The 18,307-nt window shown below is 46.6% G+C and overlaps 1 protein-coding gene across 2 annotated transcripts in view; it reads right to left on the bottom strand.

Moving 5' to 3' along the window:
• The window catches only part of zftraf1 (zinc finger TRAF-type containing 1), a 130,231-nt gene that overhangs the window by 10,851 nt on the left and 101,073 nt on the right, over positions 1-18,307 (bottom strand). The window contains exons 3-4 of one of the 2 annotated variants that reach the window (XM_052016816.1): positions 15,660-15,871; positions 10,479-10,514 (exon numbers count right to left, since the gene is read on the bottom strand). In XM_052016816.1, coding sequence (XP_051872776.1) covers positions 10,479-10,514; positions 15,660-15,871 — 248 coding nt within the window. The remainder of the gene's footprint in view (positions 1-10,478; positions 10,515-15,659; positions 15,872-18,307) is intronic. The other variant, XM_052016817.1, reaches the window with a different exon arrangement.

Here is an 18,307-nt window from a genome sequence, read left to right as displayed (position 1 = left end):
CCATCCCTGAGTTCATCCACCTTACCTGTCAGACCTCCTGCATTGAAATAAATGCAATTTAATCCAATAGACATTCCTCGCTCCCTGCCATGCTCCTGCCTGCTTTGTCTATTTAACTTGCTGTCACTAACTTCTGTATCATTTTACAGCCTCTCAATTGCCTCCCTGCTGCTTAGGATCCCACCCCCTGCCAAACTAAGTAAACCCACCCGAGCAGCACCAGCGAATCTGCCTGCCAGGATATTGGTCCCCTCCAGTTCAGGTGTAACCTGTCCCTCTTGTACAGGTCACCTCTGCCCCAGAAGAGATCCCAATCGTCCAAAAATCTGAATCCCTGCCCCCTGCACCAATTTTTCAGCCATACATTCATCTGCCATATCCTCCTATTCTTACCCTCACCAGCACATGGCACTGGGAGTAATTCAGAGATTACTACCTCACGGTCCTGCTTTTTAACCTCTCTCCTAGCTCCCAATATTCACTCTGTAGGACCTCATCCCTTTCTCTACCCATGTCATTTGTGCCAATGTGCACAACGACTTCTGGCTGCTCGCCCTCCCCCCTGAGAATGTCCTGCAGACACTCTATGACATCCTGGATCCTGGCACCCAGGAGGCAACACACCATCCTGGAGTCCCTTTTGAGATAAGATATCTTTATCAGTCACGAGTACATCGAAACACACAGTGAAATGCATCATTTTGCGTAGAGTGTTCTGGGGGCAGCCCGCAAGTATTGCCATGTTGCTGGTGCCAACATAGCATGCCCACAACTTCCTAACCCGTACGTCTTTTGGAAAGTGGGAGGAAACCAGGGTACCCGGAGGAAACCCATGCAGACACGGAGAGAACGTACAAACTCCTTGCAGACAGTGGCCGGAATTGAACCCAGGTCGTTGGTGCTGTAATAGCGGTACGCTAACCACTACACTACCGTGCCTGCCCATTTTGTGGTCACAGAATCTCCTGTCATCCCCCTGACTACTGAGTCCCCTATCACTGTAGTCCTGTCTGCCTTCACCCTTCCCTGCTGAGCCTCAGCCAGTCCTGGTGCCACAGACCTGTCTACTGCTGCCTGCTCCTGAATGCTCATCACCCCCCCAACAGCATCCATGGTATACTGGTTTGAGGAATCCCGCACTCCCTGCCTACTCCCTTTTCCTTTGCTGTTCGTCACTCAACTACTATCTGTCTGTACCTTATGGTACATTCAGCATCTTGGATGATCCTGAGTGCATCTAGGTCCCTCATGCGGTCAATCATGAGCTACAGCTGGGTGCATTTCCTACAGGCAGAGTGGTCAGGGACACTGGACGTCTCCCTGATCTCCCACAGCCTGCAGGTGGAACATGCCACTGCCCTAACTGCCATTCCAACTGCTCCAAGACTAGCAAGCCAAAGTCTCTTTACTTACTACACAAATACTGGCCCACTCTCACATCGGTCACTCTGCTAGAGCCTGCCTGCCTTTTATAGGCTGATGTGTGCCTCTCAATTAGCCAATCAGAAAAGCTGCTTTGCCTCCTGGCTCCCAGAACCACGTGTTGAGCACACTGAAAGTCCAAAAATTAATCAACTGCAGCCTTAAAATATACAATAATGGAGCATCCACTACCTCCTGGGTAGAGAACTCCAACTCTTCAGAAAGTAAATGTTTCCCCAACTCGTTCTAAAACAGCTGAACCTTTACCTGGGAAACATGCTCTGGATTCACCAAACTGGAGAAACAGCTTCTTGCTATCTACATCAATCACTCTCGGGCTCTGATTGTGTGCCAGGGAGATCCTTGCTCTTTCTTCTGAACTTCAACTGCCTTCCATAAAGCTCTGATAATTCAGCACGCTTGGAACTTTGGCGCTAGACAGGAAGATATTCCAGACTTTTGGATGTTCTATTAATACCCCATCACACTTTTAATTTGCCTTTTTTAGCTGTTCCACAGCGTATAATAAAATTCCAGTAAACCAAGTGAATTTCAAAAGAGCATGGGAAATGGGGTCTCAGTGAGTTTAAAGGGTGGGTAGGAAATGGGGCCCTGGTGATCTCTAAAGGCAGTGCAGAAAACATAAACCAGTGAGATTAAAGCACAAGAGGCTGTAGATGCTGGAGCCTGGAGTAACAAACGATCTGCCGGAGGAACTCAGTGGGTGGCGCAGCATTTGTGGGTGGGGGGGTGGGTTTTGACCTGTTGACGTTTCAGGTCGAAACCCTGCATCAGGACTGAGAGTGGGGAGGTGAGATAGCCCGTATAAAGGGGAGACGGGGAGGGGTGAGACAGGGGCCAGAGGTGGTTGGGGGACCGAGAATGGGCGAAGGATGGTGGGCAGATGGAGCCAGGTAGGGGAGGGGGAGGTGTGATGTTGGGAGGCAGGGGCAGGGAAAATAAGAGGCAGATGGAGCGAGGTGGGGGGAGGGTGAAAGCGAGAGAGCTGGGAGGGTGATCAGCAGGAAGACAAAGGGTACCAATGCTGGAATCTGAGATGTATTTTCACTGTGTTCCTGCGGTCCAGGGTTAATTTCACTGAGCAGGAGACAGAGTGAGAGGCACAAGAGTATAAAGAGGGTATATCTCAGGACTTGTTGGTTAATTTCACTGAAAAGGACCCTAAAAGAGGCACATTTGCTAATTGTTAGTTAATAATTGATTGGCTAATTGGCAGCAGCCAATAAAAAAAGTTAGTGCTAAGTAGAGTGGCCATTATTGGACTGGGCCAGTGTTAGAGTGGGGCTCTGAGGCTCTGAAAGTGACCCAGGTGTGGGGAGTGAGAGCAGCTCTTTAGAAAAAAAAGGCTTCAGTAAGAAGGCAGGGGTAAGAACAAGTAAGGTTCTGGGTGTGGCTCTGCTGAGAGGAAGTGCTGTGAGAGAAGAGGCTTTGGTTTGGGAGGCTACAGTGAGTGGAGGCTAAGGTGAGGTTCAGGTAAGGTCTTTTTTTTTCTTTTTGTAGTTAGAGCAGTAAGAATGGCAGTCAGGCCAGGGGTGTTCTCCTCTTGTGGGATGTAGGAAATCAGGGAGACCTCCAGTGCATCTGGCTGCAGCTCCTTACAGACTGTGCTAGGGAGCTGGAGCTGGATGAACTCTGGACCATTTGGGAGGCTGAGGAGTTGATAGACAGGAGTTACCAGGAGGGTGTCACACCTAGGATGCAGGTAGCTGGGTGACTGTCAGGAGAGGGAAAAGGAATAGACAGTCAGTGCAGGGTACCTCTGGCTGTTCCCCTCAACAACAAATATTACTGCTTTGGATAATGTTTGGAGTGGGGGAATGACCTACCAGAGGAAAGCCACAGTGGCCAAGTCTCTGGCACTAAGTCTGGCTCTGTCCTTCAGAAGGGAAGAGTGATAGGGGATTCATTGGTTAGGAGAACAGACAGGAGATTGTGTGGACAAGAATGAGACTCCCAGATGGCATACTGCCTTCCAGGTGCCAGGGTCAGATGTCTTGGATCAAGTCCACAGCATTCTTAAGGCAGAGGGCAAGCAGCCAGAAGTCCTGGTACACATTGGTACCATGACATAGACAGGAAAAAGGATGATGTCCTGAAGAGGGAATATAGAGGGTTATGAAGGGAGCTTAAAAAAGGATCTCAAGGGTGGTAATCTCTGGATTGCTGCCTGTGCCATGTGCCAGTGAGGGTAAGAATAGGAAGATATGGCAGACTAATGCGTGGCTGATGATTTGGTGCAGGGTTTCAGATGTGTGGATCATTGGGATCTCTTCTGGGGAAGGTATAACCTGTACAAAAGGGATGGGTTACATCTGAACATGAGGGAGCAGGGTGTAAAGGTAGATGCAATGTACAGAGAGACAGTGAGGAAGGATAGCCAGTGGATAGGGCACAAATGCAGCCAGTTGGATAGATTGAAATGTATTTACTTTAATGCAAGAAGTAATAAGAATAAGGGTGATGAACTCAGAGCACGGATCAGTAATGGAATTAAGATGTTGTGGCCATTACAGAGACTTCACTGTAGCAAGGGCAGGACTGGCTGCTTGATTTTCTGGAATTCAGATGTTTCAAAAGGGATAGGGAGGGAGGTAAAAGGGTGGGTGGTGGAATGTCATTGCTAATCATGGATAGTATCAATGAATAGTATCACAGCTGCAGAAAGGGAGGATGTCATGGAGGTATTGTCTCCTGAGTCAGTTTGGGTGAAAGTTGGAATTGGTTTATTATTGTCATATGTACTGAGGTGCAGTGGGGGAAAAACTTGTCTTGCAGACTGTCCATACAGATCAATTCATTATACAGTGCATTGAGGTAGTACAGGGTAAAACAGTAACAGAATACAGAATGAAGAGTTACAGTTACAGAGTGCAGTGCAGGCAGACAATAAGGTGCAAGGTCATGATGAGGTAGAATGTGAGGTCAAGAGTCCATCTTATTGTATGAGGAAACTGTTCAATAGTCTTATAACAGCAGGATAGAAACTGTCCTTGAGCCTGGCGGTATGTGCTTTCAGGCTTTTGTATCTTCTGCCTGATGGGAGGGGGGAGAAGAGAGAATGTCTGGGGTGGGTGGGGTCTTTAATTATGTTGGCTGCTTTACTGAGGCAGTGAAGTGTAGAATCCACAGAGGGGAGGCTGGTTTCTGTGATGTGCTGAGCTGCAACCACAACTCTCTGCAGTTTCTTGCGGTCCTGGGCAGAGCACTATTCTATAGGCACCCCCTCCAATAGTCACCAGGACATTGAGGAGCAGATAAATAGGCAGATCTTGGAAAGGTGCAAAAATAACAGGGTTGTTGTCATGGAAGACTTCAACTTCCCTAATATTGATCGGCACCTCCTTACTGCAAAAGGGTTAGATGGGGCAGAATTTGTTACGTGTCAGTATGTGGGCAGGCCCACAAAAAAGGCCATCCTGGATCTAGTACTAGGCATTGAACCTAGTCAGGTACGGACCTCTGAGTGGATGAGCATTTTGGAGATGGTGGCCACAGCTCCCTGACCTTTAGCGTGTCCATGGACAAGGATAGGAGCAGACTACATGGGGAAGTAATTAAACTGGGGAGGGCTAATTATGATAGTATTAGGTAGGAACTTGAGAGTGTAAATTGGGAACATATGTTCTCAGGGAAATGCACAGAAGAAATGTGGAGGTTGTTTAGGGAATACTTGCCTGGGGTCCTGGATAGGTTTGTCCCACTGAGACAAGGAAAGGATGGTAGGGTGAAGGAACTGAGGTTGACGAGAGAGGTGGAATATTTCTTCAAGAGGAAGAAGGAAGCCTACGCAAGGTTTAGGAAGCCAAAATCAGGCAGGGCTCTTAAGAATTAAGGTAGCCAGGAAGGAGCTTAAGAAGGGACTTGGGAGAGCTAGAAGGGGATATGAGAAGGTCTTGGTGAGTAGGATTAAGGAAAACCCCAAGGCATTCTACATGCATGTGAAGAACAGGAGGATGACTAGAGTAATGGTAAGACCTGGTGCCTGGAATGAACTGCTGGGGGTGGTGGTAGAGGCAGATACAATAGTGCCATTTAAAAGACACTCAGATAGGCACATGGATGTAAGAAAAATGAAGGGTTATGGGCTGTGTAGGAAGGAAGGTTTATATAGGCCAGCACAACATTGTGGGCCAAAGGGCCTGTTCTGTTCTAAGTAAGGCAGGCGACAATGGAACCATTAGTGGACAGGTGAAAGGCAGGTGGAACAAGAACCAGATGTGGGAGGTTGGAAGAGCTGGCAGGGAGTACAGGAAGCATTGCCCATTGAGCTAGATGCTGAATTGTCAGGATTTCCAGATCGGATAGTGGATTATTGGAGTGTTACTTGTAAATATTCTGTTAATAGACTGTCCTGGGGATCCCACTTTTCTGTGGAGATTCATTACAAGAGAAATGACACTCAGTCCTTTGCAGGTTCTGGTCACTTTTCTTTCTTAAAGATGTCATGCACGATCCACCTGATTTCAGAGGATCACATAGCACTGAAGGCTGTTTAGCCCATCGTGACTATGCCCGCTCTTTGGAAGTGCTCTCAAATCGGTCCCATTCTCCTTTCTCCATGGCTGCAAGTTTTTTGTTTACAAGTATTTGTTCAATTTCCTCTTTACTGTGGGTCTGCTTCCACCAGGTGGTGGTTTCCAGATCGCAACAAATCACCACTGAGGAAAGAATCTGATTCAGAGTCCCAGTTATACAGCACAGAAACAGGCCCTTCAAACCAACTTGCCTGTGCTGACCCAGTTGCCTACTTGAGCTAGCATCATTTGCCTGTGTTTGACCCATACCTCTCTCAACCTCTCCTATCCATGTACCTGTCCAAATGTCTTTTAAATGTTGTTACTGTACCTGCCTCTCACCTCCTCTGGCAGCTCATTCCACATGGAAAAACTTGCCCCTTAGGTCCCCTTTAAACCTTTCCCCTCTCACCTTAAAAACAAACTCTCTAGTTTTAGACTTCCCTACCCTGGGAAAAAGACTGTGACATTTATGTCCCATGATTTTATAAACCTCTAAGATCAGCCCTCAGCCTCTTGTGCTCCTGGAAAAGTCCCAGCCCGTTCAATCTCTTGAGGCTCAAGCCCCCACCAGACCCAGTAACATCCTTGTGAATCTTTTCTGCACCCACTCCAGCTTAATGGCATCCATCCCTCAACTAGGTGACCAGACTGTGCATAATACTCAAGTATGGTCTCTCCAATCTCTGTACACTGTCCCAACTCTTGTGTTCAATGCTCTGCCTGATGAAAGCAAGCGTGCCAAGTCCTGCCTTCACCACCCTGTCTACCTGTGTCGCCACTTTCAGAGAACTATATACTCGTACCCCTCCCTCCTGGTATCTTGGTTCCACAACGCTCCCGGGCTCTACTTTTTACTCTGTACGTCCAGCCCTGATTTAACTTGCCACCACATGAACAGTATAGCCAAGAAAGCACACACCAATGCCTCTACTTCCTCAGAAGGCTAAGGAAATTCAGCAATGTCCCTGATGACACTTAGCAATTTTTATAGATGCACTAAAGAAAGCACCCTATCCAGATGCATCACAGCTTAGTATAACAACTGCTCTGCCCAAGACCACAAGAAACTGCAGAGTTATGAACATCATGCAAACCAGCCTCCCCTCCATTACTATGTCTACACTTCCTGCTGCCTCAAGAGCAGCCAACATATTCAAGGACCCCTCCCACCCCTGTCATTCTCTTTTCTCCCCTCTCCTGTCAGGCAGAAGATGCAGAAGCTTGGGAACACGTACCACCAGACTCGGACAGCTTCTATCTCACTGTTATAAGACTATTGAACAGACCTCTTGATCTCCCAATCTATCTTGTTGTGGCCCTTGCACTTTATTTGTCTGCCTGCACTGCACTTTCTCTGTGACTGCAACAGTATATTCTGTTTTCTTTTATTACCTTGATGTAATGCATGATCTGTATGGATGGCAATGCAAAATAGCTGTATCAACACACAAAATGCTGAAGGAATTCAGCAGGTCAGGCAGCATCAATGGACTCTCTTGTGTCTCTTTTTCACTGTATCTTGGTACATGTGACAATAATAAACCAATACTAATACCAAAATGCAACCTCTTGCACTTATGTGAATTAAACTCCATCTGCCATTCCTTGGAACACTTTCCCAGTTGATCTAGATCCAGTTGTAATCTTAGATAAACTTCTTCACTACTAATTTTGGTGTCATCTGCAAACTTGCTAACCATGTTAACAACTGTCATCCAAATCGTTAATAGATGACAAACAACAAAGGACTCAGCACTGATCCCTGCAGCACACCACCGGTCACAGGCCTCCGATCTGCAAAACAACCCTCCACTACTACCCTCTGACTCCTTCCACCAAAACAACTCTGTACCCCATTGGCTAGCTCACCCTGAATCCCATATGATCTAACACTCTAGACCAGCCTGCCATTTGGGACCTTGTCAAAAGCCTTGATGAAGTACATTGTCTTTTGCTGATCCATTTGGGACCTTGTCAAAAGCCTTGATGAAGTACATTGTCTTTTGCTGATCACCTTTAATCTGTGTCCTCTTGTCAGTGCCCGCCCTTCTATGTGAAACAATTTCTCGTTATTGAAAAGCTTCATAATTTTGAACACCACTATAAAATCTCCTCCTAATCGGCTGGGAGGAGAACAATCACTGTTTTCCCAGTCTCCATTCTCAGTTAAGTCCCATGTGCCAGTAAAATTCCAAGTAATCTCTGCACCAAGGTGTTAATGTCTTTTGAACACAAGATCACTAGCTGGATCCTAAACCATAGAGTTGTGCAGCACAGAAACAGACCCTTCAGCCCGCTCCTCCCTCCCCCCCCACCCCGTCTATGCCGACCATCATGTCTATCTATTCTAATCACACTTGCCTGCATTAACGCCATATCCGTCTGTGCCCTGCTCAGTCCAGTACCTGTCCAGACACCTCTTAAATGTTGTCACTGTTCCTGCCTCCACCACCTCCTCTGCCAGCTCATTCCAGACACTGACTACTCTTCGGGTGAAAAGTTTACCCCTCAGATCCCCTTCAAACTATCTCCCTCTTACCTTATACTTATGCCCTATGTTTTAGACAAGCCTACCATGGCCATCTACCCTATCTATGCCTTTCTTAATTTTATATAGCACTATCACGTCACCTCTCAGCCTCCTTTCCTCCAGAGAAAACAGACCCAGCCCAGCCAATGTCTCTTTATAACTCAAGCCCTCCAATCCAGGTGATGTTCCTGTGAATCTTTTTTGTACCTTCTCTAGCTTAATCATGTCTTTCCTGTCGTGCAAGTTCCTGTGGCACATGACACTCCAAGTACAGTCTTAAGCAATGACTGTAACGTGACGTCCCAACTGATACTCAGTGCCTCGGCTGATGAAGGCAAACATGTCAAATGCCTTTCTATCTGTGTTGCCACTTTCATGATTTGTATCCCTACCACCTCCTCTGCCAGCTCATTCCAGAAACTGACTACTCTTTGGGTGAAAAGTTTATCCCTCAGATCCCCTTCAAACTATCTCCCTCTTAAGAGGGGTAAACTTTTCACCCAAAGAATAGTCAGTTTCTGGAATGAGCTGGCAGAGGAGGTGGTGGGGATACAAATCATGAAAGTGGCAACACAGATAGAAAAGGCATTTGACATGTTTGCCTTCATCAGCCGAGGCACTGAGTATCAGTTGGGACGTCACGTTACAGTCATTGCCTAAGACTGTACTTGGAGTATCAAGAAGGTATACTTGCCTTCATCGGTCAGGGTGTTGAGTATAAAAGTCGGCAAGTCATGTTGTGGCTGTATAAAACTTTGCTTAGGCCACATTTGGAGTACTGTGTGCAGTTCTAGTCGCTGCTTCACAGGAAGGATGTGGAGGCTTCGGAGAGGGTGCAGAAGAGCTTCACAAGGTGCTGCCTGGATTAGAGGGTATGAGCTATAAGGAGAGGTTGGACAAACTTGGATTGTTTCCCTGGAGCATCGGAGGCTGAGGGGAGACCTGATAGAAGTTTATAAAATTATGAGAGGCATAGGGTAGATAGTCTGAATCTTTTTCCCAGGGTGGAAATCTCAAATACTAGAGGGCACAGCTTTAAAGTGAGGGGGGAAAGTCAAAAGGAGATTTAAGAGGCAAATTCTCTACACAGAGAGTGGTGGATGCCTGGAACAGGCTGCCGGGGAAGTGGTGGAAGTAGATACAATAGTAATGTTTAAGAGGCATTTGGACAGGAACAGACAGCGAATGGAGGGATATGGACCTTGTGCAGGCAGATGGGATTAGTTTAGATTGTCATCATGGTTGGCATAGACATTGTGGGCGGAAGGGCCTGTTCCTCTGCTGTAACTGTTCCATGTTCTACTGTAATATCCAATCAGACAGAGGCATTATCATCACTTAATTTGGAACGGATAAATGCCGAGAGAGGAAGATGAAGAGAAAAGAGTTCAGACTGCAGAGCTGAAATCGAAGGTTTGGCTAGTTCAGGCACCATCTTAAGACTCTGTTATAACCTGATTATTTTCACAAGTCATCTCACCCAACTGCTAGCTGACGGTATCCTTCCACCATCCAACCTGTCAGTGAAAGGGCTATCCTTTCTTACTCTGCAGCTGAGATCAGTTTATTTAAATTCCCTATGATGTGAACTCTAGCATTTATTGCTTCAATTCCTGTTGAGACCTGCTGTGAAAATTGCTCTTCTCAAACTCTGCTACTTCCTGACTGAAACCAATAAACTTCCTTAACTTTTCTGCTTGACTTGAGATCTCAGTACTATGGTACATTTACTGACTCAGCTCCATCCAGGAGAATTCGGAGGGAGTGATAGTATGAGAAAAGAGAGAGGGAGAGAGAATGTGAGTGACTGAAACAGATGGAGACAGAGCTAGAGACGGCTGTCCCTGGAGGGAGTCTATTAACTGATGTCGCCGGGTAAGTACTCCCCTAATGCCCAAACTCGCTCGCTCCCCAGGATACCCTGACACACTTCTGGGTGAGCAGGGCTAGTTTTCTATGCCGCCAGGAATCCGGTGGAGCTGTCCTACCTTTTTTGTGACATGTCTGACTGCAGAAATCGGTTCCTGTGTGAGTAAAGATCAACCAATTACATTTTGACCTGAAACAATGCATTAAATTTGATGACACTGCCAATTTTAACTGTAAATAAGCTCCCCAACATTACCCATTAGCTGTGTGTGCGCAGGCTGAGAGGAGAGGGGTGTGTGCGGTTAAAGTGCACAAACGTTCTTGGTCTTCGCATATGCTTCTATGTAAATACACCTGTCTGAGGTTTCTGGTCGAAACCCTGCATCAGGACTGAGTGGAGAGGCGAGACGGTCAGTATAGAGAGGAGACGGGGAGTGGCGAGAAAGGATTCCGAGGCGATTGGTGGACTGAGGAGGGGCGTAAGATGACGGACAGGGTCAGAGAGGTCCGTGGCAGGTTGAGGCGCATACACCCCTCCTCAGTCCACCAATCACCTCGGAATCCTTTCTCGCCGCTCCCCTCCTCCTCTCTGTGCTGGCCATCTCCCCTCCACTCTCAGTCCTGTCCATTTCCCTCCATAGCCACTGCCTGACCTGCTGAGTTCCTCCAGCATTGTGTGTGTGTGTTGCTCCAGATTCGAGCGTCTGCAGAATCTCTTGTGACATCTGTCTGAGGAGTCAGCCAGCCCTGTCCAACCTCCTGTAGACACTCAGGATATGGCAGTAGTGACTGGGATGGACAGGGTGCCCTGACAACTTTAAAAGGAAGGATGCTGTAAGGACTCAGGTCTGTTGAATGGAAGAGCAGAGAATGAGGTGGATTCGAAGGCAGCAGTGAGAGTGCTACATCCCCTTGCTGGCCTTTTAAGTGCCCTGTAGCTGCTGGCCTCCTTGTCCAAGAATAGCAGAGCAGACTCCAGGAGCCATGTGGTCTGCTCCCAATCCCATTTCTTGTGTTTCTTTTGCCCCACTTTGGCTCGTGATCTACCTCTTCAGTCCTCTGCTCCTGCTTTAGAGACTGACCGCCCAACTCCTCTTCCACCCTTCTCTGCATTGCAAAACCCCTGTAAAGATTCAGTGATAGCTCTCGCTCCACCCTCCCACTCACCCAACACTGCCTACCCATTTTAATCTGTGAGTTTGCCAAGTGAAGCTTGAGTTGTTCTAACAGTGTCTGACAGGGTTAACCTAGTCCCTTGCCGGTGTGATGACCCTCAAAGGCAGTCTCAGATTGGCTTCAGAATTTGTCTTTATTAGCAATGTGTGTCAACCTTTTTGAAAAACTTGGGAAGGCTGTGATCAGCAGAAGGCAGTGTGGATACAAGATGGGAGGTGGTCAGATTGTATGAAACAATGGAACATTTAAGTGACTCTCAGATAGACACATGGATGATAGAAAAATGGAGAGGTAAGTGGGAGGGAATGGTTAGATTGATCTAAGAGTAGGTTAAAAGGTTGGCGCAACATCGTGGGCTGAAGGACCTGTACTGTAATGTTCTATGTTCTATTAAACCACTTGCTTGGTGAAGGTGTTTGACACGCTTGCCTTTATTGGTCAGAATATTGAGTACAGGAATTGGGACGTCATGTTACAGCTGTACAAGACGTTGGTAAGGCCACATTTGGAATACTTCAAACATTTATAGTCACCCTGCTATAGGACAGACGTCATCCAACTGGAGAGGGTACAAGAAAGATTTCCGAGAACGTTACTGCGACTGAAGGGCTTGGGTCATAAGGAGAGACTGGATAGGCTGGGACTGTTTACCCTGGAGCGAAGGAGGCTGAGGGGTGATCTTATAGAGGTTTATAAATTCATGAAGGGCAGGGATAAGGTGAATGGTCACAGTCTTTCCCCAGGGTAGGCAAGTCTAAAACTGGAGGGCAGAGGTTTAAAGCGAGAAGGAAAAGATTTAAAAGGGACTTGAGGGCAACTATTTCACAAAGGGTGATAAGTATATAGAACGAGCTGCCAGAGGAAGTTGTAGAGGTGGGTATAATTACGACACTTAAATGTCATTTGGACAGGTACATGGATAAGAAATGTTTAGAGGGCTATGGGCCAAACGCAGGCAAATTGGACTAGCTCAGTTAGGCTTGGTCAGCATGGATGAGTTGGGCTGAAGAGCCTGTTTCTGTGCTGTGTGACTCTGACACTGTGCATCCAGGTTTACTAATGGCTTTTTGCTCGTCTTTTCTGCAATTAAGGCTCTTAATCTGGAGTTCCCTAGTAGACTGGATGTTCACTGTGGGTTCCATCGAGTCAGCCCTACATTAGTTTTCCAGACCTGGTTCCTTGGAGGGTCCTTGTCAGTATATACCCGTGCTTCACTGAGTGGGGGAAAACCAAAGCAAAAACCAAGGCAAGAAAATCTCCAGTAGGCAAATGCTTTCAGACATCCCACCAATAATGGTGTTTTAAACCATAATATCTGCAATGCGAAATGTCTCTATCTGTGAATGAACGGCCCAAAGAGGTAATGTGGTGGAGTGGACAGCACAGTGATTTCTTGAAAACTGGCTCAGGGATCTTGGTGAGCAGTGTCTTTGATCCAACACGTGTGGCTCTGACTCTTGCTCTACTGTCACTGTGCTCATCCATTCCCATTCTGTGGGATCGCATTCCCCATATGTTCACTCTCCCCGTGATCCCACTCCTCATTATCCAGGTGTCCATTCACTCCACTTCCCTGGCACTACTTTGCACTTACTCTCACTCCCTGTGGCTCAAACCATTCACTCCCACGGCCCATGGTCGCCATTCCCCGCTCACTCCCACAGCCCACTGTACGTGTCCCCCTCTCACTTTTGGTGCCTGAGGTCTCATTTTTCACTGACACCCACACCGCATAAGCCCTGTTTCCATTCACTCCCACTCTCCATTTTCCCATTCTTTATTAAATCCCATTAATGTGGTCCCCATTCTGGCTCCAGTCCCAGCTCACCCTCACACCCTGTAGCCCTATTCCTCACTCTTTTCCACCTCATTGGCCCCATTCCGCATGTACTCCCACTCCCTATGGCCCCCAGTTCTCATTCACTTCTACTTCCCAAGGCCTCGATGGATTCCCATACCCTCTGGACCCATCCCCTGCTAATTCACAGATCATCCAAAATATAGGTTATATCCAGAAAATCCAGAAGCTTTGTAAAAGTCCAAAGACTTGAAAGAGAGATCCAAGAAATATCCTCATGAACCGGAGAGAACAAGAGAGAGTGCAGAGAGAGGAAAGTGGATGTGAGTGACACACAGACAAAAGAGAGGATACAGAACAGAGAGGTTGATCTCTGGAAAGCGCTGCCAGAGGAGGTGCTGGAATCTGATACAATTGCTACGTCTAAGAGGCATTTAGACCTGCATTTAAATAGGCAAGGCATACAAGGATACGGTTCTAATGTGGGTTAGCAAAGATGGATAAATAGGTCGGCACGGATGTGGTGGGCCAAAGGGCCTGTCTCTGTGCTGTACGACTTTCTGAAAACAAAGAAAATGATAACAAACAGACTTCAGGGGAGAGCAGGTTTACATAGAACAGCACAGGCCCTTTGGCCCACCAGGTCTGTGCTTACCATGATGCCAATCTAGACTAATCCCACCTGCCTGCACATGGTCTATACCCTGCCATTCTCTCCCTTCATGTGCCTGGCTGAAAGCCTCTTAAATGTTGCCATCGTATCTGCTTCCACCACCTCCCCTGGCAACGCGTTCCAGGCACCCACCACTCTCTGCATAAAAGAGACTTGCCTTGTAAATCTCCTTTCAACTTTCCCCTCTCACCTATAAACCCATGCCTCTAGTATTTGACATTTCCATCCCAGGAAAAATACTCTTACTATCTACCTTATCTATCTGTGCCTTTTATATGCTTCTGTCAGGTCACTCAGCCTCCGACACTCCAGAGAAAACAACCCAAGTTTGTCCAATCTCTCCTTCCAGGCAGTATCCTGGTGAACCTCTTCTGCACCCTCTCCAAAGCCTCCACATCTTACCTATACTGTAGTGACCAGAACTGAACACAATACTCCAAATCTGGCCTAACCAAAGTTTTATACAGCTGCAAGATGACTAGCCAGCTTTTATACTCAATGTCCTGACCAATGAAAGCAAACATGTCATATGCCTTTTTTACCACACTGTCCACTTGCATTGCCACTTTCAGGGAGCTATGGACTTGCACTCCAAGATCTCTCTGTATATCAATGCTCCTAAGGATCCTGCAATTTACTGGATACTTTTCTTTTGCACTTGACCTCCCAAAGTGCAACGCCTGGATTAAACTCCATCTGCCATTTCTCTGCCCAATTTCCAACTGATCTCTATCCTTTGACAACCTTGCTCACTATACACAATGCGACCAATTTTCATCTTAATGGGGTGTTTTATTGTGTAAAAGGTGCTAAATAAAGGCAAACAGGTATTGACATTTGCTCCAACTATTGACAACACACTCCCAATGCAAATACTTGTGTGGGTCTTACTTTAAGAAGCCGTGACTTTGACATGAATCCCATACATTTCTAATGACTGAAAGATCCGTTACCAACAGCCAATCTACAAACCCTAGGAGTGAATTACAATTGGTGATATAAAATATCTCCGTTTAATGGATCTCCTGCTCGCTTCTGTCTTGTGTTTACAGATACTGTAATGAAATAGCAGGAGACTTCAATGCAACATTGACAGCTGGGTAGCGTCAGAGAAAGGATAGAGCAGACAGCTTTAACCACCTGTTATAGTACCACAGAGTAACTTTGCTAGATTTCCAAATCAGCTACCACAGGGAATCACATTCAGCAACATAGTGACTCTTGTACAAAAGTACAGTTAAGCGGGTGTGCAGGCTAGATATGGGGTCTCATCTGCATTTCTGACTTGCTCTCCCACTTGGTGAGGCTCTGTACTGTGCACAGGACAATCAGGTTCTTCTCTTACCTTCCTTTCTTTGTCTGACATGTGCCAGATGTCCTCCTCCACCACCACCAACCCACAACGCTTGCCCTCAGCTGCCATTTGTCACGTGACCCAGCCAGTCTTCTGTGCTTTCCAGTAGTGAGAGCTACTGACCATCGACCAGGCTTGCTGGGGTTGATTCCGCCCAACCTACCCCTGCTCCACTACGATTCATCTCCCTGTTATCACGGGACAGGGATTGATCTTGTGACCTTCCTGGTGTCCCTGCACCTTTCTTCGCGGAGCAGTGCGGTCTCAGACTACATGATGGAAGCACCAGCTGTCCTTACCTGTGTATCCTATCTTTTCAAAGCTAAGTAGGTTGAAAATGCTGTTGTAAAGCTGCATCTCCTTCTTGTGGTTTTGGTCCATTTCGTCCAGGATTTCCATCAGCTCATTGCCGGTCTTGGTGGGGTGGCCACATTCTCCCTCGTGAGCAGTCAGCTCATGGAATGGTCCCTGCCAAGGGCATCCAATTCGCTTGTATTTACACTGCATCACCCTGGCACAAGGCAGAAACAACACCATTAGATGGCAGCTAAGTCGTTTCGCTTTCTCACCGAGATAGACTCACTTGCTTTAATGCAGAATTTCCTTACCCTGGGTCACCTCAGAGCATTTTACAACCAATTAAAGCATAGTCACTGCCGTGAAGTAGGAAACACTGTTGCCACTTTGCAGTCAGCGAGGTTCCCACAAACAGCAATCAGATAATGCACTGATTGTTGTTTCTTTGGGTACTAGATGAAGGATAAATGTTGGTCAAACCAATGCAGGGAACCCCTGTCCACTGTCAGAATTATGTCAAAGCACCTTCAGCTGAAAGAGCAGACACAGCCTTGATTAAACATCTTATCTAAGAAACGGTAACAGTGCAGCTCTGCTTCAGTAGTGGTCAACCCAGATTTATGTGCTCCAGTCTCAGACTCAGAGAGTAAGGTTCTATCAACTGAGGCAAAGCTGCCATCCAACAAATTAAAAATCAAAATTGATTTTGTTATGCCAAGATTTTAGGGTCGTCTGACTCATATCTGTGCAGCTCCCACCACACTGATGGCACCACCCACCAGTCTCTGCCCCACTGGTTCTATGAACTGCTCAGACAACAATTTGTTTGGCATAGCCTCGACAGAGCAACAACAGTGGCATATCCATCAGAATCTCCAAATCAGCATAAAGGAACAAAGTGGCAAATGTTACTACTATCCTTTTAGAGTGCTACAGCATGGGAACAGGCCCTTCAGCCCAACTGGTCCATGCCGACCAAGATTCCCATCTAAGCTAATCCCATTTGCTTGCATTTGGCCCATATCCCTCTAAACTTTTCCTATCCATGTACCTGTCCAAGTGTCTTTTAAACATTGTTATTGTACCCGCCTCAACCACTGTGGCAGCTCGTTCCATATACTGACCACCCTCTGGGTGAAAAAGTTGCCGCTCAGGTTCTTATTAAATCTCTCCCCTCTCACCTTAAACTTATGCCCTCTAGTTCTTGATTCCCCAGCCCTGGGCAAAAGACTGCATGTATTCACCCTATCTGTGCCCCTCGATTTTATACATCTCTATAAGACAACCCCTCATTCTCCTACGCTCTGATGAATGAAGTCCCAGCCTGCTCAACCTCTCTCCATAACTCAGTCCCTCAAGTCCTGGCAACATCCTCGTAAATCTCCTCCACACTCTTTCCAGTTTAATGGCATCTTTCCTATAGCAGGGTGACCAAAACGGAACACAATATTCCCTACGTGGCCTCACCAATGTCTTGTACAACTGCAACATAACTTCTGTACTCAGTGCCCTGACTGATGAAGGCCAGCGTGCCAAAAGCCTTCTTCACCACTCTGTCTACCTGCGATGCCACTTTCAGGGAACCATGTACTTGTACTCCCAGGTCCCTCTGTTCTACAACACTCCCCAGGGCCCTACCGTTCACTGTGAAAGCCCTACCCTGATTTGTCTTCCCAAAATGCAACATCTCCCACTAATAGTTAAACTCCATTTGCTACTGCTCAGCCCACTGACCCAGCTGATCATGATCCCCCTGTAATTCCTGATAACCATATTCACTGTCTACTTTTTACTTGCATAAAAACAGGTCTCCCCCAGTCAGGGTATTGATTTCTTATGGACTAATTTTCAGGGACTCCTGTGAAAACATTCAGGCTTGGTCTGCTGATTATTAAGATGATATCACAGTAGTATGTAAGGGGGGGGGGAAATAAAGAATTACTACGAATGCTACATGAACAACTTGCATTCTAGGTAGTGCCTCTAACAATGAAATATCCCTTAACAGGTTGTTATCAAAGGCAAGATTAACAAAGTAGACATTGAACCCCAGGGAAAGCAGATTTTGACTTAAGGAAGCAGAGAGGGGGATAGTTTTAAGGCACAGGCAGCTGAAAATACATCCATCAACTATGGAGTGATTAAAATCAGTACAGTAGACAAAACCAAAACTGAAGGATATAGAAAATGGTTCACTTGTGAGGGAGCCCCAAACAGAAGCTATAATAACCATATGTAATTCACGAGGTATTTATTATGAGAAATGTCTTCAGTGTTATTGCCCTGGTGAGCTGCCGACTTCATTATCCCCACAAAATGAGGCTATATGTCCCATCAAGTCCATGCTGGTTCTATGCTAATTCAGTCAGTCCCACCTCGTCTTTCCTCATAGCCCTGAACATAATTTTCCCTCAAGTGCCAATCCAATTTCTTTTAAGCTGCCAAAGAACTATTTTTATGCATCAAGTTGAATGCAAAAGAGCTGCAGAGAGTGGGGTGACGAGTGAACCACACACGATATTATAGTCATGTGGAAAGGCCATTACAAAATAAATAAAGGCTGTATTATTATAAAGTATTTCAGAATCTCAAGACATCCCAAAGCATTTTTCACCTGATGAAGCACTTTTTATTTGCAGTGGGGTCACTA

Source organism: Pristis pectinata, chromosome 5 (assembly GCF_009764475.1).
Source record: "Pristis pectinata isolate sPriPec2 chromosome 5, sPriPec2.1.pri, whole genome shotgun sequence".
In the NCBI taxonomy this organism is placed as follows: domain Eukaryota; kingdom Metazoa; phylum Chordata; class Chondrichthyes; order Rhinopristiformes; family Pristidae; genus Pristis; species Pristis pectinata.
Note: the sequence above shows the minus strand (reverse complement) of the source record. Positions and strands in the feature narration are given on the sequence as shown.